Raw genomic sequence first — 25497 nt, forward strand, 5'->3', positions numbered from 1 at the left:
ATATTTACAGAACAGGGATTGTCTGCCTATTACTAGGTACTAGTAGAATGACCCGGCTTCGCTTGGGTATGTTGCCTCTATTTCATGTATGTTTGTGTGGGTGGTTAAAAGATACTCACAGTGTCCCCCATAACAGTTACTTTCACAGTGCCATGCCCCTTTAACAGTGACCTCCACAGTGTCCGTTCCCTTAACTGTGACATCCACAGTGCACCACTCCCTTTAGCTGTGACGTCCACAGCACCCTGCCCCCTTAACAGTGACCTTCACAGCACCCACCCCTTTAACAGTGACCTCTAAAGCACCCTGTTCCCTTACCAGTGTACCAGTGGCCTTCACAGTGCCTTACCCATTTAACAGTGTGCATATCACCTGTTTGAAGTATATTTTACACTGCATACTCCATTAAAGTCAAAGGGAAAGTCCTAAAATACATTAAAGTACATAAAATATTCCCATAAAATGCAATTCAAGAAAATTCTAATATGTTTTCAAATACATGCCAAACTAAGATGAAAAATTACAAAATCCCCCCCCCCCCCCAAAAAAAACAAAAAAAAAAACAAAACAACAACCAGGTTTTAGATGTTGGTTACACTTCTGACCAGGCTCTAATTTTGCAAAATGAGCATTTTGCCAAGTAAACATGGCCCAAGATAGGCTCATATGTCTTAAAAGAATTATATGTAGAACTAGGTACTTTTTTGTGGCATGTGTGATGACTTTCTTACTTTATACTCATTTACCTGAGATATTATTGTATGTGTATAGCAAAATAAAAGAAGCTTGTCCTCATTACATGTCATTCTTAACATCCTTATAGATTGGTAAACCTATCAATTTAGTGAGAGAATGAACACATATACAGTATATGTCCATCTCTATTATTTTCTCTAATTAATGGGTCTGATATCTACTGGATTCTGTCTTTGTCACATATCACCGGGTTTTTTTAGTTTGTTTGTTTTTTAATCATTGAATCATATTCAATGTTCATGTATGACTGATAAGAATCCTATGACATCTAGTTGGCCAGTCATAATGCACAGGTGTATATATTTTCTTCCAATATATGATGTAATTGTAACTTTATCATGCCACTTAACAGTGAAAAGCTTGTGGACAGATTGTAAAAAATAAGTTTTCTCCATTTTATTAGGACAATATTGACTAAACTGATTGTAACCTTAATACCACATATACCACAAAGACCATCGACAGCCGCGGTGGACAGTAATAGAGCAGGGAGATGGCACGTAGGCACTGCGCGCGCCATGTCCTCATACAACTGATCGGCAGGGTTGCTGGGTGTCAGACCCCCGCTGATCTGATATTGATGACCTACCCTGAGGATAAGTCATCGATAGTAAAAGCCTGGACAACCTCTTTAAAGAAGAACTCCTGCAAAAAAAAATATTCTCTGACCTGCTAGAAAGGTACATGATGTAATCTTTACTGAATGTAATCTTCTTAGGCTACTTTCACACTGGCGTTTTGGCTTTCCACTTGTGAGATCCGTGCAGGACTCTCACAAGCGGTCCAAAACAGATCAGTTTTGCTCTAATGCATTCTGAATGGAAAAGGATCTGCTCAGAATGTATCAGTTGGCCTCCGTTCCGTCTCCATTCTGGTCTGGAGGCGGACACCAAAACGCTGTGTGTAGCGTTTTGGTGTCCGTCTGACGAAACTGTGCCAAACAGATCCGTTCTGACGCACAATGTAAGTCAATGGGGATGGATCCGTTTTCACTGACACAATCTGGCACAATAGAAAACGGATCCGTCCTCCATTGACTTTTAATGGTGTTCAAGATAGATCCGTCTTGACTATGTTAAAGATAATACAAACTGATCCGCTCTGAATGGATGCAGACGGTTGTATTATCTGAACAGATCTGTCTGTGCAGATCGATGACGGATCCGCACCAAACGTGAGTGTGAAGGTAGCCTTACCAGTGTCTGTATTTGTGAGTTATCTCCTCCCTTCTGCTTCTCAGCTGTGTCATATGACCAGCAATCAGACTCTCCAACTGACACAGCATCTTATGTGTGGACAGGAAGTACGCTTATCTATGTATTCCTATGGGAGCCTCACTCTCAGTCTCTTAGGAATGAATAGAGAAATAACTCACTTCCTGTCCTGTGAGCTGGACATCAGAGTGCTGGTCACATGACACAGCTACAATTAGAAGGGAGGGGATAACTCACTATACAGTCGCCGATGGGAAGATTACATTCACTACAGATTATACTATGTGCCTTTCTAACCGGTTCAGAGAATGAAAATTGTTTGTGGGAGTTCTACTTTAAGGTATCCTGTTGCGTTTTATGCAAATTGCAATAGCTGTGTATGGTTGGCCATAGGCAGGCTAATGGTAAGAGCATTCCAAAGACTGGATGAAATCATCAGAAAGGATACTAGATGCTCCCAGCTATCAAAAGTGCTTACTACATTTATCATAAATCTACACCACTTTTGTGGTGTGAAAAAGTTGTGTGTATTTTTTTGGACCCACGTGCGCAAAATGTTTTGTGCAAGTAGCGTTCCTCTGACGTTCTTGCCACTTTCCTTAAAAGGGGGCATGGTGAGGGTGGAGTAGGCCAGCGCCAGCAGCCCAGGTGCATTTATCTATGCCAAAAAAGTGGCATACAAGAATACTGAAATCTACTGGAATAGAAGGGGCTGGCGTAGATTTCAGTTGAGGTGCACGGACTGCCGGATGCTACGAGGTGCACACCTTGTCATAAATTAGGCACAGCATCCAGCAGCGGGCCTGGTTTTATAGCACGGCGTATGCTGCTGGGCTATGATAAATGTCCCCCAAGGAGTTTTCCAACATGTGCCACATGTATTAAAGCAATATAAATGTGTACAGGGAGTCTGCTTCTGCAGATTATTGGGCAATAATAATAATGTAGAACCCCTGGGGTTAATATTAGCTTGGGTAGAATACTTATATTTCATTCTACATACAAAGACTAGCTCAGTCCTATTCAGCCGCTATACAACGTACGATGCTGTAGCTGGTGAACTGTGAGGAGGCATCTTCAAACAACTGATCGGCAGGGGGCTGGGGAATGGGCATCATATGGATAGGCCATCAATAATAAAATCTTGGAAAATCCCTTTAAATTTTCTGTGTAAACAATCCAGGGTGAGATTTTGGGGGAACTATTTTAGAAACATTTGTCATTAACCTGGCATTTGCCTGGTGCACTCTATTCATTATACTGTACAGTAGTCTAGAACACTACAAGAGCTGACAGCACCGCATTGCATTAACAAATAGATGAGTATGGGCATGAATGGCTACATGAGAATGTCTAGACTCTGACTCTGCATTTCTTTCCACAGTGATGCCAGGAGATACAGAGGTCCTCTGTGCTGGCATGTCTTTCTCCAACATTACCCACTTGGAATGACACAGTAAATAATATATCGTATCCTTTTGTTAAAGGCGTCATGTTCTATTATAAGGTCACAAACAAGTGTCACATCCTATACATAGAGAAAATGGGAAAACGTGTGTCAGCCATGGAACTTTTATAAGGCTTGCTATAGAAACACCATGAAAATAAAATGTTGACAGCTATTGAGGAAGCAGCATGTGTGGGTTAAAATCGTTAAGGCTGAGTTCACATCACCGTTTACTTTTCGTTCTTCTGATTCGTCAAAAGGAAAAAAAAAGGGATCCTGTATTTTAAGCATCGATTATGCTCAGTTATGCACATTTGGTATTCGTTTTAGCCATTTCCATCAGAGATCTGTTATTTTAGATGGAAAAAAAAGTCCTGCATGCAGAACTTTTTTGGGCCCAAGTTACACCAAAATCCTGGTGCATTTACATTAGTACATTATTAGCAGAATAATTCAAATTGTGTCTATAAAGAACATGTAGTGAACTTAAAGGTTTATTCCTATATTTATTTACAGCTGAGATCAGACTATCCGTCCTATGTGACGGCCATGGTAATTGAAACAGATGAGCCGACTGTGCTACTCTATTTCCACAACTCTTATTGAAGGGAATGTGAGACACGAGAACAGCAAATCATAGTGAGCTGTGCCCTTCGCCTTTATAGGAGTTACGTGAACAGCGAACCATAGCAGTTCTGCTGTTTCTGCAAGGCCTCGTGCACACGACCGTTGTTTGGGTCTGCATTCGAGCCACCGTTTCGGCGGCTCGGATGCGGACCCATTCTGCATCCATGCTGTCTGCATCCATGGCTCTGTTCCGCGGCCCCGCCCAAAAAATATTAAATGTCCACTTTGCGGACAAGAATAGGCATTTATATTGCTGGCGCCCGTTCAGTTCCGCAAATTGCGGAAGGCAACACAGGCGTCTTCAGTTTTTTGCGGATCCACAGTTTGCGGACCGCCAAAAACGGCATGGTCGTGTGCATGAGGCCTAACCCTGAACACCTCTGGCTTCTGCATACCACAGGCTGAGATGGAAATGCCACTTTAAAAGATACACATGACGGCGCCCTGGAGAAAACCTAGAAGTGGCCCCATGTTGTAGGTGTGGCAACACAAGTAGGCAGAGCCAACAGAAGTAGGTAGGGCAAGCAATACCACAGTGCAGCACAAAATATTGCCCAAGCAGAACCAAATAACACAATGTGACACAAAATACTGCGACCCCCTCTGCAGTCTCCAACTGTATCACAGTCCTATGGATGGCTATGCAGTAGAATTCAGGGGAGCACCTGCAGCCACCGGCCAGGCACATAAATACCTAATGATGAGAGCATAAGATCGTTATGTACCAAGCCAGTGCCGGGAGGAGCATTTGGGCATCCCCCTAGTCATCAGCCCAATATGGCCAGTCTGCCCCTGAAGGAATCAACCCTTTTTCTATCTTCTTTTATTCTCTCTTTCTGTTCTGAGACTAGATCATGTTTATTGCAATATGGAAATTGCACTGCATAGAAATAAATGGGTCCGCAATTCCATTCCGCAAAATATGGAATGGAATTGCGGATGTGTGAATGGAGCCTTATTGTGTAAGCAAGGTTTTATTCTGCCAGGATTCACTGTAAAGTGCTGTCTGCATTGAGCTGCTTCACATTCCCTTGTCTCTGCCCTGAGTGACAGACGTAGTATCCAACCAGGAACCAGAGGAAAGGCTCTGTCAAGCAGCTCAATGCAGGGTCCTTATCACATCATGGTGACTCCCCGACCCTGGGTACTCACTACTCCTGATGATTACTCCACAAACGGTATGTTTGTACTGCTTTTCCCAGCTGCAACCTAATGCAGTCAGCAGTTTAGCATGGTCAAAACTGCTGGCAGACACCCTTTAAAGCTGCAGTTTGCACTGGATGTCATTTATGACTAGAACACTATACCGTGTTCAAAATAATAGCAGTGTGTTTACAAAAGTGAATAAAGCTCAAAATCCTTCTAATAGCTTTTATTTCCATACACAAATGGATTGGGAACACTACACATTCTATTCCAAATCAAAACATGAAGAAAAATATATCAAATTTGTGCTGTTCCTCTAAAAAAAAATGAAGAAAAGTGAATATTAGACTGTTCAAAAAAATAGCAGTGTTTGTATTCTTCTTTACAAACTCAAGCATTCACTATATAAACTGAAAAATGTTTGAAGATTTAGCTTTCCTTTGAATCACTTAAGTAATATTTAGTTGTATAACCACTGTTTCTGAGAACTGCTGTACATCTGTGTTGCATGGAGTCAACCAACTTCTGGCACCTGTGAACAGGTATTCCAGCCCAGGATGATTGGACTACATTCCACAGTTCTCTATTTCTTGGTTTTGCCTCAGAAACTGCATTTTTGATGTCACCCTACAAGTTTTTTATTGGATTAAGATCCAGGGATTGGGCTGGCCACTCCATAAGGTCAATCTTGTTGGTCTGGATCCAAGATGTTGCACGTTTACTGGTGTGTTTGGGGTCGTTGTCTTGTTGAACACCCATTTCAAAGGCATTTCCTCTTCAGCATAAGGCAGCATGACCTCTTCAAGTATTCTGATGTATTCAAACTGATCCATTAACCATGGTATGCGATAAATAGGCCCAACACCGTAGTATGAGAAACATCCCCATATCATGATGCTTGTGCCACCATGCTTCACTGTCTTCACAACATACTATGGCTTGAATTCAGCGTTTGGGGGTCGTCTGACAAACTGTCTCCGGCCACTAGACCCAAAAAGAACAAACTTACTTTCATCAGTGCACAAAATGTCTCTTTAGGCCAGTCAATGTGCTCTTTGGAAAATTGTAACCTCTTCAGCACATGTCTTTTTCAACAGTGGGAATTTGCGGGGGCTTCTTTCAGATAGCCTGGCTTCACATAGGTGTCTTCTAACAGTACTCACAGGTAACTTTAGACCTTCTTTGATCTTCCTGGAGCTGATTGTTGGCTGAGTCCTTGCCATTCTGGCTATTCTTCTATCCATTTGAATGGTAGTTTTTCGCTTTCTTCCATGTCTTTCAGATTTTGGTTGCCATTTTAACGCATTTGCGATCATTTTAGCTGAGCAGCCTATCATTTTCTGCACTTCTTTATATGTTTTCCCATCTCCAATCAACTTTTTAATCAAGATTCGCTGTTCTTCTGAACAATGTCTGGAATGACCCATTTTACTCAGAATTTCAGAGAGAAATGCACTGTAACCAGCATGTACAACATTTGCTGCCTTCCTTCCTTGAATAAGGGCAATAATTGCCACCTGTTTTTCAAAGAATGAATGACCTCACTCATTGAACTGCACACTGCTATTATTCTGAACATGCCCCTTTCAATTAGTGATTCAATTACACAGAATCAGCAGCATGCATGTCATGAGTGTTGGGTCTGTTGGATTTCTATTGCTCTACTACACCTGCTATTAAATCATTTGCCATGTTGAAATATAATTTCTACCAAAAACAGTGATTGATCAGGTTAGTGATGTCTGACTGCTATTATTTTGAACATAACTGTATATTCCATCATTGTAGAATGCATACATTGCTGCAATTTCTTGGGATGGAACTGTTTACTGAGTGTGTTTAGATACAAGTTTCCGGCTTATATCAAGCTGCTGCTGTCAGTACAATTTTACAATAGGCGAAGGCTGAAGCCATATTTGTGAAATTCTTCCTTTCTTCTGCCATTCAGAATAACTGACACATTAGAACATTTCACTAAAGGGTTCAGGATTCCTTGTTTGTATGAATGAGACTGGAATAAGGCAGGAAATGTAAAGAATAATTAGCGTTTCTGCAGTGAATGCAAGACAAATTAAAAAGGAGATAGAAGACTGGTTCTAAAAAGAGTGAATGACACAAATAACCTTATTGAAGCAGACAGTCCACAGCCAAATTGCCTGCTGTATTCCCTTGCAGATTAATCTTGAATCAAAGTCCCCTCCCCACATGCACACACACAGCAGAGGCTGCCGGCTGAACTGCACTTGTAATCCTCTGTCTGAAGCGGCTGCAAATGTAATCTGGAACAATAAATAAGAAATAGTGTGCAGCCGGTATTGAGAAAGGAACAAGCAGGAGCTACAAGGAACTATTCTACCAGGTTGTAAAAATAAGAGAAGGTGTGGCTGGAGGACAAGAAAGCCAACAAGCCCCGACTAACCTGAGACAATATTGTTTTTTTTTATGGAGTGTATTGACTGGTGGAGGAGCAAGAAGTGTGTCTAGCATCCCAGAGATGAAGGCAGAGCGGGAGGAGAGAAGCAAAGTGTTAAGAAGAGCGTGGAAGACACAGCCTCGCAGGATTGATCTGGCATAGTAGAGCGGAATACCAAAGCCAGCGAGCAGCGTGGAAATCAAAAAGTAGCAGTGTGCGCTCAATACTAACTTGTTTGGAAAATATTTAGTAACATGGCATCAGGGTGGTGCCTGCTTTGAAGTCTGCCCTGCACTGTATCAGCGATGTAAAAGCAGGAGACAGCTGAAGTGTAATCAGTTTATTCTTGATCTGATTGAGGAAAAGCACACAGGAACTATCTAGATCTACAATCTGTTTTCTGTTCTTGGGAGTGCATGGACTGGTCACGTCCTGGCTGCAGAATGACACAGGGCATCGGGTACCTGCGCTGTGCTGTATCTCATTGCCATTTCACCACTGTTTACTTGTGAGGAGTCAGCTGTCGGTAGACGTTTATTGGAAGGTCATTTTCATGCTAACTTTTGGATGTTTTATTTTACCGTTTATGTTTTGGAAGTGAGCAACTCATTTGTCCTACCTGGAAGATCTTCAGCGTACTCACCATGTGTGCAAATATAGTATATGAATGGCTGAAAGCATTGCAGCTTTCTCAGTATGCAGAGTCCTTTGTGGATAATGGGTATGATGATTTGGAGGTATGCAAACAGATTGGGGACCCTGATTTGGATGCCATCGGCGTGATGACCCAGCAGCATCGGAAGAAGATCCATGATGCAGTCCACAGACTAAGGGAAGAGGAAAAAGAAGCTGCAAGTGGATTATATTTCACTTTAGAACCCCAGGTAGATTCTCCTACACCTGATATCTACACGAGTCACTTGGTGGAGCAGTATGAAACCAAAGCTTGGAAAGAAGCGCAGGGTCATAAACCAGTTTCAAGGAGTAATAAAAGTGGTCAACTGAGTAAGAACTTGGTTACGTATCCTAAATTGAAGCTAAAGATCATGATAAGGGATAAACTCATTCGGGATGGAGTTAATCTCAGTAAACCACCCTTCTCCAAAAAGGTAAGATATGAATGATAACACTATGTCAATGCAAGGCATTTACTATAATGCAGTTCTTCACTGTCTAAAAGTTGGTCATATTTCTGATGGGAATGCAAGCCGAATACCCACAGTGGATGTGGTGATTATATTTGTGCATTGGTTTGTCTGCAATGTCTCTCAGCACTGAATAGCAAACCTGTTGCTATGTACAGTGAAATTTCTTTGAGACCACCACCCAAAATTGCAATGTAGGTAATGTGAGAGGGACGCAATCGACTCAAATAAGCCACCAATATATGTTGAAAATTGTGATCTAGATCGGGGTGGTTTTCTCAAGAGATTTCACTGTAATCATCATGAATGTTCAACTGAGCTCCTGAACTTATGGTAGACTATGAAGATGATGTCTGGTACAGGCATACGGCGAGATTATATATAAAGGTAATATAGCTACTGTGCCTCCTCTCGGGCACTCTAAATCACTCGTGAGTGAGAAGTCGGATTTGTTGGCACACCCTACCTGAAGTAACCACCAGTAATATTTCCCCAATGACAGCACTTAGGTTTTTATTTACAGCTATATAGCTCCTCGCTCTCCATCGCCTTCCTCATTACAGTTAAATACAATGAGCTGTCTGTCTATGTCTCCCACGAGCACTAGATGTGGTCATCCACTCACTTATTCCTCGGCAGGTCATTTCAGCACCAGCTTTGGGGTCTGTTGACAATTTAAGTATAATTGGCTTTGAAACTTTCATTTGCTACAGAGATCAGTGTTCTTTTACCTCGGGGAAAGTCCTGTCACATCAGGCACAGACAAGCCGGCCTTGCAAATCAGTAACATGCAGCCATTTAGGAAGCAATAGAAAGTAAGGAGTGGCATCTGAGTTCAATATAAAGGATAATGTGGAAATCTCTACTTTTCTTTCTTTGTTTCTTATAAATTAGTGTTTGCTGGTATCTGGGTAATGTTTGCCTCTAAGCTGGATCGGGTGATTTCAATCTTTTTTCAGTTTATTGTTTACCTTTGTTGGAGAACAACTATGGATAAGTGATGTGGTCAACCATTAATATCGCCAAATACTAGTTCCAATGGTTACACAAAGGTGTGAATATTATATCTATTGTGTCTGTCTGTCTATTGTCTCTGTCTATTGATCTATCTATCTATCTATCCATAGCTATCTATTTTATCTATCTATTTATCTATCCTGTGTATCTACTATCTGTCTATCTAGCTCTATTTATCTAATCTATGTAATTATCTATCTATTCTGTGCATCTACTATCTATCTATCTATCTATCTATCTATCTATCTATCTATTATGTGCATCTACTATCTATCTATCTATTCTGTGCATCTATTATCTATCTATCTATTCTGTGCATCTACTATCTATCTATCTATTATGTGCATCTACTATCTATCTATCTATTCTGTGCATCTATTATCTATCTATCTATCTATCTATCTATCTATCTATCTATCTATCTATCTATTATGTGCATCTACTATCTATCTATCTATTATGTGCATCTACTATCTATCTATCTATCTATCTATCTATCTATCTATTATGTGCATCTACTATCTATCTATCTATTATGTGCATCTACTATCTATCTATCTATCTATCTATCTATCTATTATGTGCATCTACTATCTATCTATCTATTATGTGCATCTACTATCTATCTATCTATCTATCTATCTATCTATCTATCTATCTATCTATTATGTGCATCTACTATCTATCTATCTATTCTGTGCATCTACTATCTATCTATCTATCTATCTATCTATCTATCTATCTATCTATTATGTGCATCTACTATCTATCTATCTATCTATCTATCTATCTATCTATCTATCTATCTAATATGTGCATCTACTATCTATCTATCTATCTATCTATTCTGTGCATCTACTATCTATCTATCTATTCTGTGCATCTACTATCTATCTATCTATCTATATATTATGTGCATCTACTATCTATCTATCTATCTATCTATCTATCTATCTATCTATCTATCTATCATGTGCATCTACTATCTATCTATCTATTATGTGCACCTACTATCTATCTATCTATCTATTCTGTGCATCTACTATCTATCTATCTATCTATCTATCTATCTGGTAATTCATTACTTGGCGGAGTATGTGAGTCAATCAGCGGAGGGCTCTGTACTTCTGCACATTCCACGAATGGTTTCAGCATGGATTACTTCGGATTCTAAATGTGTTCAGGAATGTGCTGTCTTTGTACACACAGAAGGGGGCGATTATCACATAAGCCATACATTTCTTTGGTTTCATTATGGCAGCAGGAATGCATCCTGTGACATATAATTAACTATATTTCTGTTTTCTATTTGCCTTGACATAACCAACGTAATGTTGAAGAGAAAATAAGAAGAATCAGTCCTCATGTTATATGAGTTATGCTGCAGTTATATCAAATGCAATACAGCACCTGTGTGGTAGGTGAGCGCTGCTTTTGTACCAATGATGTAGGGTTTCAGAGTTGTGACTTTTTAGTGGTTATCCTAGCCACTGGCCTATTTGCTGTATTACTGTATTACTGGATGATGTTATATGCACATAGTAACATAGTTTATAAGGCTCAAAAAGACCTCTGTCCATCCAGTTCAGCCTGTTATCCTGCAAGGTGATACAGAGGAAGGCATTTTTTACCTTGTTTCATCTGTATCATTTTTTTTTGCGTTATTATGTTTTAATATGGTTTTCTAATAAAGATGGTATTTTAATGTGCATTTAATACAGTCTTTTCTGGTTTGGTGATACAGCACCTGTAGTAGTGTATGGGTCTCCTATTTATGGAGCCTTCCAAAATTTCTCCAGATCCATATTCTGAATATCTTTAAAATACACTGCTGTAGAAAGCACCATTACGGAGTAACAACACTGGGTACATCAGTGTTTAAAAGTTTAAATACATTGGAGACATATCTATTTTGGGCCCCAATGACCATGATATATATATATTTTTTTATTTTTGAATTCCAAGAGACATACATGTTTTATTTCTCTGTCAATAAAGCTGTGTTAGGTCTTGTCTTTCTTTTGGAGGATGATTTGTAAGTCCCTGAGCATCCTGAAAGCAGAAGCAACACATCCCCGCATGCTTTGTTCCCCTTTTCTCCACACATCACAGTGAGCGCTCCCAAGAGTGTCTAAGAGAGCTATCTCAGATAGACCATCTAGTACTGTGCATGCAGATGGGCAGTAGAAGCCAATGGACAGGGACGCAGTGGACTGAGAAAATTTCAGGTGTGCATGTCCCGATTCTTGGATTTGGTGCATGTGCAACAGAAGCAAATTGATACAAGCATGGAAAGATCCATGGAAGGGTTGGCCAAGTGATCTACCAGGGCTTGATGTCACATGGAGATTCTGCAGAGCATGTCAGGAGGAGACCTGTTTGTTTACGACCAGAACAGCAGGGAAAGAAAACAAGATTTCAGCAAAATTGATAGGAAAGGAAGATAAACATGTTAAGTCTAAGGAAATATATTAATAAGAAAGCAGCCAACCCCTTTAATTAGCAATTAGTGAGGATGCAGTTAGAGTTGACAGTGGCCACCAGCAGGATCTCTTCCTATCTGGATCTGGTCACGTCACACTGCGTGTGACTGTGATTGTTACACCTCTGGCCATGAAAAGAGAATATATTTTGTAAAGGGCAAGTTGATATTTTCATTTGTAGAATTATGCACACAAAACTGGACCGGGTTGTAACACTGACAACATTGAAATGCTTACCTCTAGGCAAATTTATTCAAAGTATTCACTGAAGGATAGCGGATGGTCGTATGCAGCAATGAAGCTCTTTGTCTTTTGAGCAGCATTTTTCAGGGATCATGAGCACAGTGGGATAGATTTACAGTACTTCTCCATCCTGGGAAATTTGAATATTTCATGCAAGTAGCATTGATATTCCATAAACGTATTGTTAATTGTTTTCGTTCACTTTGTGCTATCTGTAGAATGCAGAAGGGAGAGGGAAAAACCAGAATCGTCACATGGCACCATTAATGTGAAGAGAACATAATGATGGTATTTGCCTTAAAGGAATAGCAAACCTAGAGATGAATGTTTGCCTATCCTTCACATTTTTCTATAAGATTTTAAGGGAGCAGCCTTGGAAAAATGTTGCTGAGAATATCCTTCACCAAAGGGGTGCAGCTTTAAGGGCTTTTCCAGAATTTTGTATTGATGGCCTTTCCTCAGGAGAAGCCAATGTCTAATCTTCAGGGGTAAACTCTCCACAGCTTTGCCAATCAGCTGTTCCTGAGTAGTTCTGGTGCTGGAACTACATCTCTGTCCATTGTGTAGTGGACAGAGCTGGTTACTACAGCTCTGCTTCCAGTCACTCCAATGATTGCTGTAACCAGCTCTGTCCACTACATAATGCATGGAACTTTGTAGCTCTGGCGGCCAGGGGCGGATTGGCCATAGACCTTACAGGGAAATTTCCCAGGGTTGTCGCCCAGTGGAAGTATTTAGGGACGAATCTTGTGCTGCTGGCAGTATTTTGTGATGGACTGTGGTATTTAGTTCTGTTGGGATGGTATAACATGCCACAATATGGCATTGCTGGCCCTGCCTTCTATCAATTTGGACACAACTACAAAATGGGGCCACCTTTAGTATTTTTTCCAGGGCCACTTTAAGTTCCCAGTCTGCCCCTGCTGGCAGCTATTGCAGGCGCTGAAGCTACTCGAGAACAGCTGATTGGTGATGGTGCTGGGTGACAGATGATCACATATTGACGGTCTATCAATAAAAAAAAATCCTGGGAAACCCCTTATCATGTCTGGTTTCTTATTGCAGACAAGGTAGAGGAGTCTGTTCTGCAGCCAGTTGCCTTATGTCCAGAGAAGGTTGGACTTGAGATTTGTGAGCTGTTCTCCAGAGACTCAAGCTGTAAAACAATACTGATTTTGTTCTCAGAGTATTGATTGCCTTAGTAGACACCAACTGTGCAAACTAGGTTTGGAAATTCCATAAAAATAAAACATCTGCTGTTTATTTCTTCACGTAAATCTCTTGTTGCATGTAATCAGCAGTGACTTTAAAGTGTAGTCTGCTCCTGTGGCATGGTTCATCTAATGAATGACTTCTTCTACCTAATGAGTCTTGTCAGGAATACAGCATGCCTTTGCTGAATAGTCGGACGCATACTGGATTCTGACAATAGTGGCTTCTAATTAGACAGTATAAATGTAGCATAACTACAGGCAGAGCCAGAGTTTGCATTTTCTTAAATAGAATCTGTCAAACAGACAAACTTCATTTATTATAGAAGTCTGCATGCTCGTTGCAGTTATAGTCTCTTCCCCATCCACCCTCAAGGTGTTTTGGCTCTCATTTAAGAAACTGGCTCCTTACATAATTTCTGTAAGGAATTTCAGTTCATTGTAAAGCTGTAATTCTGCCTGCTAAACAGAAATTACAACTTTCAGAGACGGCTTAAGGAGCTGGTCATTTAACAGTAGGGCAGCAATGGATTTCTGGATTGGTGCTGGGGTTAGAAGCATGAAGCTTCCATAGGTTGTGAAGTGTGCACGTTTAGATACTGGTCCCTGTTCTTCTGTGGAAGAAATAGGCTGATATATGCATGTATATAGCGTTTACTGAATAGTAAAACTAGGTTATCTTTCATTGCAAAACTCTTTCACTGACCTTTGTAATACAATTTAGATGGCACACATATGGCGTATATACAGCACACACAGTTTTGCCTACATATTGGGTATCATATTTGAACAGTACACAAAAGGTGTGATTTCTGCCCACAACAACTTAATGTACAAAAATAAAATCTATAACTCCCTTCCCCCAGGTAGCCATTGATCACTGTAACCAACATTTGTGACTACCCAGGACCATCCAGAATGGGGCATGCTTCACAGCTTGTGCCCCACCCCACTGATGAGCCATCCTGCTGTTTAGTTTGGATGGCTGATCACCGTCATTGATCTAACTCTTCTCCAATTGCTCCCTTCAACATTATTCCAAAGAACCTGGGCCTTTCATCCAACAGCACCCACCACACCCCATGCACTGGAAAGGACTACAGATACTGGTTGGTGACTGGCTCATCTAGGTTTATATGAACTCCCCTATTTAGTTAAGATAGCCAGACCTTTCTCCAAATATAGCTCTGCTACCTCCTGTGTTGCCCTCATAGATTGTAAGCTCTTGCGAGAAGGGTACTCACTCCTTGTCTTAGTTTGTTACTCTGTATTGTCTGATTTTGTTTCTACATGATTTGTGAAGTGCTGCAAGATATATTTGTGCAATATAAATTAAAATTATTATTATACCGTACATTTATGATATGGCCTATTAACCACTACCACAGAGTGTATGAGATGTCACAATCCCATGTTACAAATTAAAACTGTAATAAAAGGGATGGGAGGTTGAGATACTTGTCTCCCCAGGTAAAACTAACCTGCAATGTGGTCTACCTGCCCACCCATCCTTTACCCTATCTTGGTTCTCCACCTTAACTCCCTCTTCTATTCACACCTCACTCAGACTACCTAGAGCTGCCAGCCCTTTGGCACTGCCATTTTCCTTAACCCACTTCCAATGTCCCTGTTGTAAAAAAATACACTCCAGCCCCTTGCTCAGGAATACAGCAACACACCCCTCTTTTATTTAATCTGGCATTGATCTTTAATAAATGCTGGATTTTCAGGGATTTTGGATTGTAAAATGAGTCACAGATTGAAAGGGGTTGCGGAACCTGGATATAAGCTCTTCTTTATTCTTTTACTATCTATGAGTGGAGCACCAGAGCATGCTCCCCCTTGCCTTGCATCACGTAGAGCAAGGTCTGTTTGTTTACTGCTGGTGACATAACGGGCTTCACATCACTACGCTAGGCAGAGACTTCCACCTAGCAGTGAGCCCGTCACTGGCACAAATGGGTGGTCGGAGGCTGTTTGGAATGTGGGTACTATGCTATGTTGCAAGGATCTATGAATCATCTATTTATTATTTATTTTACACACCTATATGGTGCTGCTATATTCCACAGCGCTTTATAGACATTAGCATCAGGCTGTCCCCAGTGGGGATCACAATGGGTTTTCTATCAGTATGTCTTTTTAATGTGGGAAACTGGAGTACCCAGAGGAAACCCACACAAGCACAGGGAGAACATACAAACTCCATGAAGATGTTGTCCTGTCAGATCCGAACCTAGGACCCCAGCACTACTGTCTGTCTGTCTGTCTATCTATCTACCTACCTCCGAAATTATTAATCGTAAATGCATTAAATTACAAGTGAGTGCCACCAGCAGAGTTTCTCAATAGATTGGGGTTCTGGCTCTGTGATACAAACTCCTGTTTCTGTGAATCCTCCATATAAACGTTGGTCTAACTCCATAAGAGGATACAAAATTAACTTTCTGCTAACACATAACAGTTGTTTCAAAACTGTCTAAAATAATAAGGAATTGGAAGTGAGAAAAAACAAACTCTACCTTTGGCATGTTAAATGCATTTTATTATCAAATGACAGAAAATGCATTTGCAAGAGGCTTATGCATTGTTAGTGTTGATAGTGCTTAAAAGAACAATTTCTGAAAACCTTTATATAGTTAAAGGGGTATTCCAATTTTTTTAAAATTATCCCCTAACCTCAGGACAGGGGATAACTATTATATCAGTGGGGGTCCTACCACTGATACTGCCGGGACCCCCACTGATCATGAGAACTTGGGCCACAAACTCCATGAAGGCCCCCTGAAATGAATGGAGTGAGTGGTCTGATGTGCGTGGCCGCTCCATTCATTTCTATGGGAGTTTCGGAGAAAGCCGAACGTAGTTTTGTATACAGGAACTAAGGATTAGGTTTTAGACACCGGTCTTCCTAATCCATTTAACTGGCGGTAGTCTCCAGCCTCTACAAACCTTCGGTGTATTCACCGCCAGTCTAAATGTAAGACAGTTTCCTTTCTGGCTTAAATTTAGATGATTTTATACACCTGAAAAAGGCGTAGAAAATTATGAATGAGACGGACTTGCCATCCTGGCCTCTTCCCCGCCACTTTTTTAGACCTGGAGTGAGCTGGGAAAAGTCGCAGATTATGGCGCAAATAACTTTTGCGCTGGAATTTGTTCCAGAAATACGTCTTATATATGGGTACATAGTAAATGACCCTTTATGTATTTTAAAATAAAGTAATTTAATACGAAAAGTTGAGCGAAGTCTAGAATTATCCATGTGTTAAAACTGCTGTGTTTGGCAGTAAGGCGGACAAAAGGTACGAGGTCACAAATAACTGTAAGGGATTCTGATAAGGGCCTGTGCTATTCATTCAGAAGGCGCCATGGAGGCTTTGTCCTATGGAACAATCAATTGAAAAAAGGGCTTTGTAGGTTCCGAAATAACAAGCAGAATGTTGTTTCTGTTATAATGTTACCTATGATATAACCTCATTCACACTGATATAGCTGATCTTTTTTAACAAATGACATTCATTCTCAGTTTACACTTTATCAAAGTGAATTGTAGCCCCATTCACTACACTGTGAGATTGTGTATAGTCTTTATTTTAATATAAATGGGACTTTTGGATTAATGGTATTCCTTTTTTATTTTCTAATTGTTCATGTTTATACGGTATATTATGGGGAACTGTAAAGAGATGTGCCCACCTCATCGCACTTTACTAGGAAACATACTTTAGAACAAGTGCTGATTAGGCTGCTGCCATTCTTTGCTTTTTTTTGCTTCTAAAAAATAATGCCATAAAATGTGTGCATTTTTACAAGGTTTTTTTGGGATAAAAAAATGTTTCTCACTCATTTTACTTGTTTTTTTTAGATGTTTTTTCCTATAGAGAAGTTAATGAGAAACCACCAGAAAAAAAATCACACTCAGAACATGTGGTGATTTCAAAAGTGCCAAGGAATAGAAAACACCAGTCTATTGTCTTGAAACACCACTACAAAAAAAGAAGGGCATTTTATAATTGTCTATTGACCTCCCGCATGTAACATCTGGCCACGGCATTTTGTGCAAAAAACATCTGAGAGCAGCGTAAAAGATAAAAAGTCTCAAACTTTTGAGCAAAATGCCCTTTGTGTCAAACATTGTTACTTTTTTTATACCGAAAACAACAAGTAAATACAGTTTGCACTTTATTTGGAACTTTTGTGGCTGATTGGTGGTGATGAAAAGTTGTAGTGCACATAAGAACACATAGGGTGGCATTGATGACTTATCTGCATGATAGGTCATAAATATTTGTTTGGTGGGGGTCCAACTCCTGGCACACCCGCCAATTTCAATCAGCTGTTTGAAGAGGCCGCGGTGCTCTGTTGAGCACTGCAGCCTCTTCCTAAGCCAATGGTATCACATTCATCAGTCACATGGCCTATGTGCCACTCAGGCCTATTCAAGTGAATGGAGCTGCACTGTAATACCAAGCACTGCCACTATACAATGTACAATGCTGTGCTTGGTAACCATGAGGAGACTGCTGCCTTGTGGGGGTGCCGGGACTCGGACGGACCTCCACCAATCAGACATTGATGAACTATCATAAGGAAACCCCTCTAAGAAAACCCCTGTAGCATAACATTTCCCATATCAGAGCAAAGTCACCTGTTAATTATGTAATTATATGAGGTTTAACCAAATACAAGTCTTTTCTTGTCACTGGGCCTAACCTTTCCTAATACGTGCGTACAGAAAAATGTGCCATTTCATCAACAGAATGCTGCAAATGCATAAAATCACAGCCTGACAATTCTGTTTATATAAATACCCAAGAAATATTTCCCTGCCATTAGTTACGGTAACCGTCCTATAAAAATAAAGCTAAGTGCACCTTATCACTCACCTGTGATTGATTTAAAAGCTTGTATGCTTTTTAGATAATTTTGCTTCAGTGATAAATCACAAAATAATAACTTTTATGCTTGTGATGTACTGAAGATAAATTTTGTTAAATAATTAGAGATCGGTTTTTGACAGATAAACTATATTCTAAAAGCTTTTTGGGTGTATTCATAAGAAAATTGAATATGCATAACGCTTTCAGTAAATTGTTGCCAAGGAGACACTTATGCAAAAAAATTAGGACTAGAGAGTTGTGGAATCATCAGCATGTGTCATATCTGATGCATGGCTTACTTACTTTGCAATATATTTATATACAGTGTATGTAATATTGATCTGAATTTTAATGTATTGTGCTTTACGGTGAAACCTTGTGTAGGGATTGCTTTGTACCTACCTTCACTGCTAAGAGTTGTCTTTCATTAGATTGGCACATAGTGATTTTCATTTTTAAATAGTTTAAATTATGGTGAAATGTATGATTTGCAGTGTTTTTTGTGTCAGTTTTAAGTCTGTCTTTGGCTTGTGTAGTTGCCCCAAATTTCTGAAGTGGCATCCACTTTTATTAAATTTGGTGCAGTGCGATGTGGTTTACCCACTATCGGTGAAAGTTGCCCATCGTAAATAAGATATAACACCGTTCGAATCTCTAATCCCAGCCAACTTTTTACTCCACTCCTGAAAGTGGCAAGGCTTACCAAGTGTCGCAGAAATAGGCACAAAATGTCACACGCAACATCTCTTCCAAAACTTTTAAGCAGCAAAACTGGTGTAGCAGATTTTATGACTGATATCCAGTGTGTTTATTAACTACTTTATAGAAGTTTGACCTCTGTTTTTAAAGAGGGCCTAATACACTGAATAGTCATGGTTTTTAAAGAGGACCTGTCACCGCTTCTGACATGTCTGTTTTTATAGATTCATACATTCCCCATGTAATAACAATTCTGGAGCATCTATTCTTATGTCTGTATGTTGTGCCATTCCTCTATTATTTCTACTAGAAGTTATGAATGAATTGCTAGCAGTCTGCAGTAAGGGTACAGAGGGGAGGTAACAAGTTGGGTAAGTACTTGCCGAGTCTGACAATGGCAGCACTGATTGGATAGAGTGAGTCTGTGCAGGTACACGCCCCCAACTGGTTACCTCCCCTCTGGACCCTTACTGCAGACTGCTAGCTATTAATTCATAACGTCTAGCTGAAATAATGAAGGAACAGCAGAGCCATAGTGCTATAAGAATAGATGCTCCTAAATTGTTATTATATGGGAAATGCATGGAGCTATTATAACCGGCATGTCAGGAGTGGTGGATAGTCTTCTCTAACGATAACATGCTAACTTTCTGCAACTGCCACATACATTGTTTGCTTTACAGGGTTAATATAAAAAGGATATGTAGTAAGTTTCTCCTGTTACTGGCAACTGTATCCTTTGATTTTATTTAAATGCAGATAATTGGATCTATATCAGGAATAAACAGAGCTCAGGCCTCTGATATGTAAACATGGAATAAAGAATATGCGACATTGTGTATAGCAGCAAAATATATATTCTATAGCTAGAATAATTCTAGAAGTTAACTGAAAAAATAGAAAGCAAGAATGTTTCCCTAACGGTAACTAAGCTTTAATGAAAGAGAAGCTGAACCACCACAGATGTACCACATTATTTATTTCTGTGTGAACTGTTAGCCATGCTGCCTATACTCAGATTTTAATTGCCTTGAAGAGAATAACCATCTGACAGGACCCTTGCTAATAGCATACGTCCATGCAGACAGCGGGTGTCTGCTAGAGCAGAAGAAAAATAATAGAAATTTCAGCTCTGCACAGTTTACTGCAGTTATATGGCAACAAATAAAATTATGAAGAATTAAAAGGAAATATCTAAGAAAAAATACTCTGTAGGGGCTTACATAATGGCTGTGATTAACTTACATTTTGAACATCCTGTTACACACGTGATGCTAAAGAGTATAGATTTTTTACTCTCAATCACTAACAAGTCATTCAGAAGAAAAAAAAATATCTGTTTTATCTATCTGTCTCATATCAGTCTATCTATTTATCTATCTATCTTTCTATCTATCTATCTCTTATCTACCTGTCTATCTATCTATCTATCTATCTATCTATCCATCTATTTCAAATCAGCTTTATTGGCAGGACTAAATACAGCATTGTCAAAGCAAGTGGGAAATAAATGTATTGGGGTGGGGGATGTGGGTAGCGGCACATCCAGGGTGGTTGAATAGGAGTCCATGGCATATCACTCTCCTCTCAGTCTATGGCAGGCACTGACATATTGTGCTGCTATGGCCACTGTGTTCTTCTCCTCCCCCAGCAGTATAGATAGTGTCTGTTCCTCCTCCAAGGAGGTGAAGTCTGGGCAGAGATCAGACAGTCTCCCGAAGTGAGTGTCCCTCACTGCTGAGTATTTGGGACACTGCGGAAGGAAGTGGGCATCATACTCCACAGCCTCCTGTTCGCACTGCTGGCACAGTCTGCTCTCCCTGTGCTCGTAGTTCTGTTGGTGCCGCCCAGATTTGATGAGCAGGCTTTGGGCACTCAGTCTGCAGCAGCTCAGGGTCTGTAAGTCTCTGGGTTTGGGGAGTTTCTCCAGATATGGAGCCAGTTTGTACTCCCTCTGCAGGCTCTGGTATATTGTCAGCTTCTGTGATGTTATTATGTCACTCCTCCAGACTCTTATATACTCTTTGCTCTTATATATTGTTTTCTGGATTTCCCTTCTGGACTTCAGGCTGTGCTGGTTGGTGGCCTGGTCAGGCTGGGTTTTGGTGACTTGTTCCGGGGTGCTTCTTTTCTTTTAAAGCTTCTTGGTACAACAAGGCTATGTGGTGGTATGAGCTGGGACTGCTACTATGTAGATGGGCTCTGAATTGCAGCACTCTTTTCTGGACAGCAATGTATAGTAGGAATATGCCCAGGAGTTGTTACAAGTGCTCAGATGGACCTGGAGAAGATATTTAGCAGAATTTTAGATGGAATATTTCCGTTGGCCCAGAGTCCCACTTTGACCAGTCTGGGTATGTATTCAAACCCAAGGCTTCGCTGCCATACAGAAGGATTGGGGCGATGATGCTATCAAAGTCAGAAGGTCCCTGGTGCTTTGAGATGATATATACACCTTCTGATGGCATAGACTTTTTTTACACCTTGTATTTCAGTGTCTCTATGGCTTGCATAAAGCTCCTGGACTGGCTAATTTCTAGTCCCAGGTAGGTATACCTGTCAGTTTCTGAAAGTGGACAGTTGTTTAACAGGAAGGGAGGATGCCCGGCTGGTTTGTCTTCTGGAACACTATGATGTTGGTACTCTTTGGATTGATGGGCAGTGCCCACGAAGTGCTGAATTACTCGAAGATTTCCAGGTTATCTTGCAGAAAGCAGAAATTTTACCTGGGTAGTTGGCCAGGTCATACCTGTCTCCGCTCTTGTGTATGGGGGTGATGAGGCCCTGGTTCCAGCTCTGGGGGAAGTAGCTGGCACTGAGCACATCATTGAAGAGTTATACTTTTGCAGGCCTGGATACCTGGTGGGCTGTATTTTATCATTTCTAGGAGGATGCCATCTGGGCCTCTGGCTTTTTACTCTTGATCAATGAGATCAATTATCTATTTTTCCACCTGCCTATCTATTATCTATCTATTTTTTCTACCTTTCTATCTATCATTTACAGTATCTATCCATCTAATATCTATTTTTCCACCTGTCTATATATCATTTATCTGTCAAGCTATGTATATACTGTGTACTATGAACACATGTAAAACTTTATATGATTTTATGCTTTTCATCAAATCTTGGAAACAGAATAAACCTTAAGAGGCTTTCCTTTTGTATAAAGCATGTGGCTTAGTGGTTTAAATCAGTGAGTGTATATGTTGAAAGCCTAAATGGCATAAATGATGCTGCCTGAATACAATACTAATTTCAGTGTATTATCCCATGTGGTAAGCCCTTTCATCCTCTGCCAAATGTCTTGGAATTATCTAAAACCTTTATTTACTAATCTACTTACTGTTTTGTTTTTTCTTTAGGAGCCAAATTCAAATTTTGACAGAATTTTGCTGATCAGTTTGACACATATGTAAAAGACATGCACACTTGGCTCAGCTGAGCATGCATGTGTACTGAATGGAGAGAGGGGAGTAAGCTGCTGTCTGCATCTTATCTTACCAAGAACAAAAGGATCAGTCATGTTGAAATCTAACTGCCAATCTATATAGGCACAGAAAGATTAAATGGATTGTCTCACCTTAGCAAATAGCATTTATGTAGAAAAAATGTATACAAGGCACTTACTAATGTATTGTGATTGTCCATATTTCCTCCTTTGCCCACCTGATTCATTTTGCCATCACATTATACGCTGCTCATTTCCATGGTTACGGCCATCCTACAAACTAGCAGCGGTAGCCACTCTTGCACACTCAAGGAAAAAGGCTGGCCTATTACTCACTTCCATGGTCCCAGCCACCAGAGAGGCCTGCACTTTTTCCTAAAAAAACATGGAAACAAGCAGTGTATAATGTGAAGGAAAATGAATCCAGCCAGCAAAGGAAGCAATATGGACAATCACAATACATTAGTAAGTGCCTTGTATTAACTTTCTCTACATGATTAATACCATTCACTGAAGTGAGACAACCTTCTTTTATTCTATTTAAGATAAGAAATAGACGAGGCGGCATTCACCAGTGCTGATAAAAAAGATCCTTTATTCATCCAACGTAATATTCGGGCAGGAGCATACGGTGTCAGGGTATACAGAAAGGTTTGCGGCGATGTCCGTTTCGCGCTAGTTTGCGCCTCATCTGGCCAGACTGGTGAGTTCCGCCTTTTCTTATCTTGAATTGTTACTCTCTCTTAAGCTTGGGGCTGTGTCTTAAAGGGACAGGTGTTTGAGGACCCGTTGCATTTATCTGGGACACTCGGCAGTGCCGCTTGCATTTACTTTTTCTACTATTACCACATGCTTTTATTCTATCCTTTACCCGATGTGTTCATCTCTGAGCCAGATTCTATGGATTTAATGGCAAATTAAAAGTCACATTTTATACAGTTCAAACAATGAATACTAGCTTTTCAAATAATATTACCTTGTGTGAAAATGAACACAATATCTTAATTTTATAACCAGCACTGGCCTGGCTGTGGTATGAAATCTATGTAGGGTAGCAGGGCTGGCAAATTCTACATTATTGTGTATAATGTATATAATGTCAGGCCTTGTTACATTACCATTAGTGGTGGTGATTATGCTTTTAGGCCAGCATATGAAGGCTTCTCGGAAAATGATGACATGTAACTGAACTGGCAGCAGAAGCTCGCAGTCGCCTGCTTGAGTACGGATCCTCTTGGTTGGCTGGTGGGCCTTCCTGCAATGGAATACCAGTCTAAATGATCTGTCAAAGACATGTACGATGAAATCATAACCAAAAAGGCCCCATACCAAGCTGAAACCCCTTTATACCCTACCTAGAGATTTCTGTTACTGGAAATACGGGACAACAGTCCAAACTCTGCGCCAATGATTAAAGGTTTTATATCAATACTAAGGATGGATATGTTTTTTATGGGTTGTCTGTATTCTAGTTCAATAGACAACATAGGCAGCTTCCTAAACATGCAGAACACCCCAATGCAATTTGTGTCAGGAATCCAAATCAGATTCCCCAGACTGTCCATTGGCAGAGGATGGTGGGGAGCTCCATACTCCTTACAGGAGATTCGCACATTGTGGATATGTCAATGGCAAACCAGAGGCTCTGCAGCGGAGGTCGACACTCAGACTTCTGCTGCACATGTGCCGGTGGAGCCACACACGGTATAGCCTAAATCATTGAGGCTAATCCATGGTTTTTCTGTACACAATCTGTGAGTATACTGAGCATCTGTACAGATTTTTTTCTGGAACATATGAATGAGAATTTTAATGAGTGGACCGAAACGTTGCTGTTTTTTGGTGAATAAACACACGATTGATCCTGGAAGTGCCGCAGAGTTCGCTGTGCTGCCTGCCTTTTTGTCATTTTTATCTATCTATCTATCTATCTATCTATCTATCTATCTAATGTCTATCTATGTATCTATCTATCTATCTATCTATCTATCTATCTATCTCATATCTATCTCATTATCTATCTATATTATTTTATAATGTGCTATAATGTTGGTAACAATATGTTCAGGGACCTCTCAGTAGTAGATAAGGTAGCAGGACTTTAAACAGTGGTGGCCCGCGCAGAATAAGTGCCTGTTCCTTATTGCTACTGCACATCTGTCTTTCTTTCAGGATACATTTCGATAATAGAATATTTCTCATAGATAGCCCTTGACAACTTAATTTCTGGCCTATATTCCTTAATTCCCACAGCAGTGATGAGATGATATCCCTCATGTTCAGATGGCTGATACTACAGCTGCTGTAATGCTCCTTACATATTCATCCACTACAGAAGAGCTAATAGAGGGTAGTCTTCCCATTTAATCTCCCCCTGGTCCATTTGTCACAAAGGAATGTGACATAAGGAACTGTAAAGAGTAAGATACAGTAGGATGCCATAGACAAATGGTATTTTGCACATGATATGTTATAATGTGCATTTTGCACATGGTTAGAAGGCAAGGTGACATGCAGGAGATATGTTCACAGCACATGGTACCGCCAGACAGTTGTCATTTGATTGTTTGTTTTTGTCTAGAAGAAACCTGTCTCCCTTGCTGCAAATAATGTTATATTTCAAGTCTATTCGAGCTGATTGCAGTTGTCAACTAAGTATACAGAGAATGAGCCATTTGCACAAATTATCTGTTGGCATACATTAGGAATGCACTTGCTTAGCTTTATTTGCTAAATGACTCATATGTCATAACATATGGT

The 25497-nt window shown here is 40.2% G+C and overlaps 1 protein-coding gene across 2 annotated transcripts in view; it reads left to right on the forward strand.

Annotated features, from left to right (window-relative positions):
* The window catches only part of SAMD5 (sterile alpha motif domain containing 5), a 46097-nt gene that overhangs the window by 15880 nt on the left and 4720 nt on the right, over nt 1-25497 (forward strand). The window contains exons 2-3 of one of the 2 annotated variants that reach the window (XR_006388891.1): nt 3355-3440; nt 11106-11182. Coding sequence is in view for 1 of the 2 variants with exons in the window: in XM_044292219.1 (XP_044148154.1) it covers nt 8248-8712 (465 nt within the window). In the remaining variant the exon portion in view is untranslated. Of the gene's footprint in view, nt 1-3354; nt 3441-7474; nt 8713-11105; nt 11183-25497 lie in introns of those variants that run through there. The other variant, XM_044292219.1, reaches the window with a different exon arrangement.

This window comes from Bufo gargarizans, chromosome 4 (genome assembly GCF_014858855.1).
Source record: "Bufo gargarizans isolate SCDJY-AF-19 chromosome 4, ASM1485885v1, whole genome shotgun sequence".
NCBI lineage: Eukaryota > Metazoa > Chordata > Amphibia > Anura > Bufonidae > Bufo > Bufo gargarizans.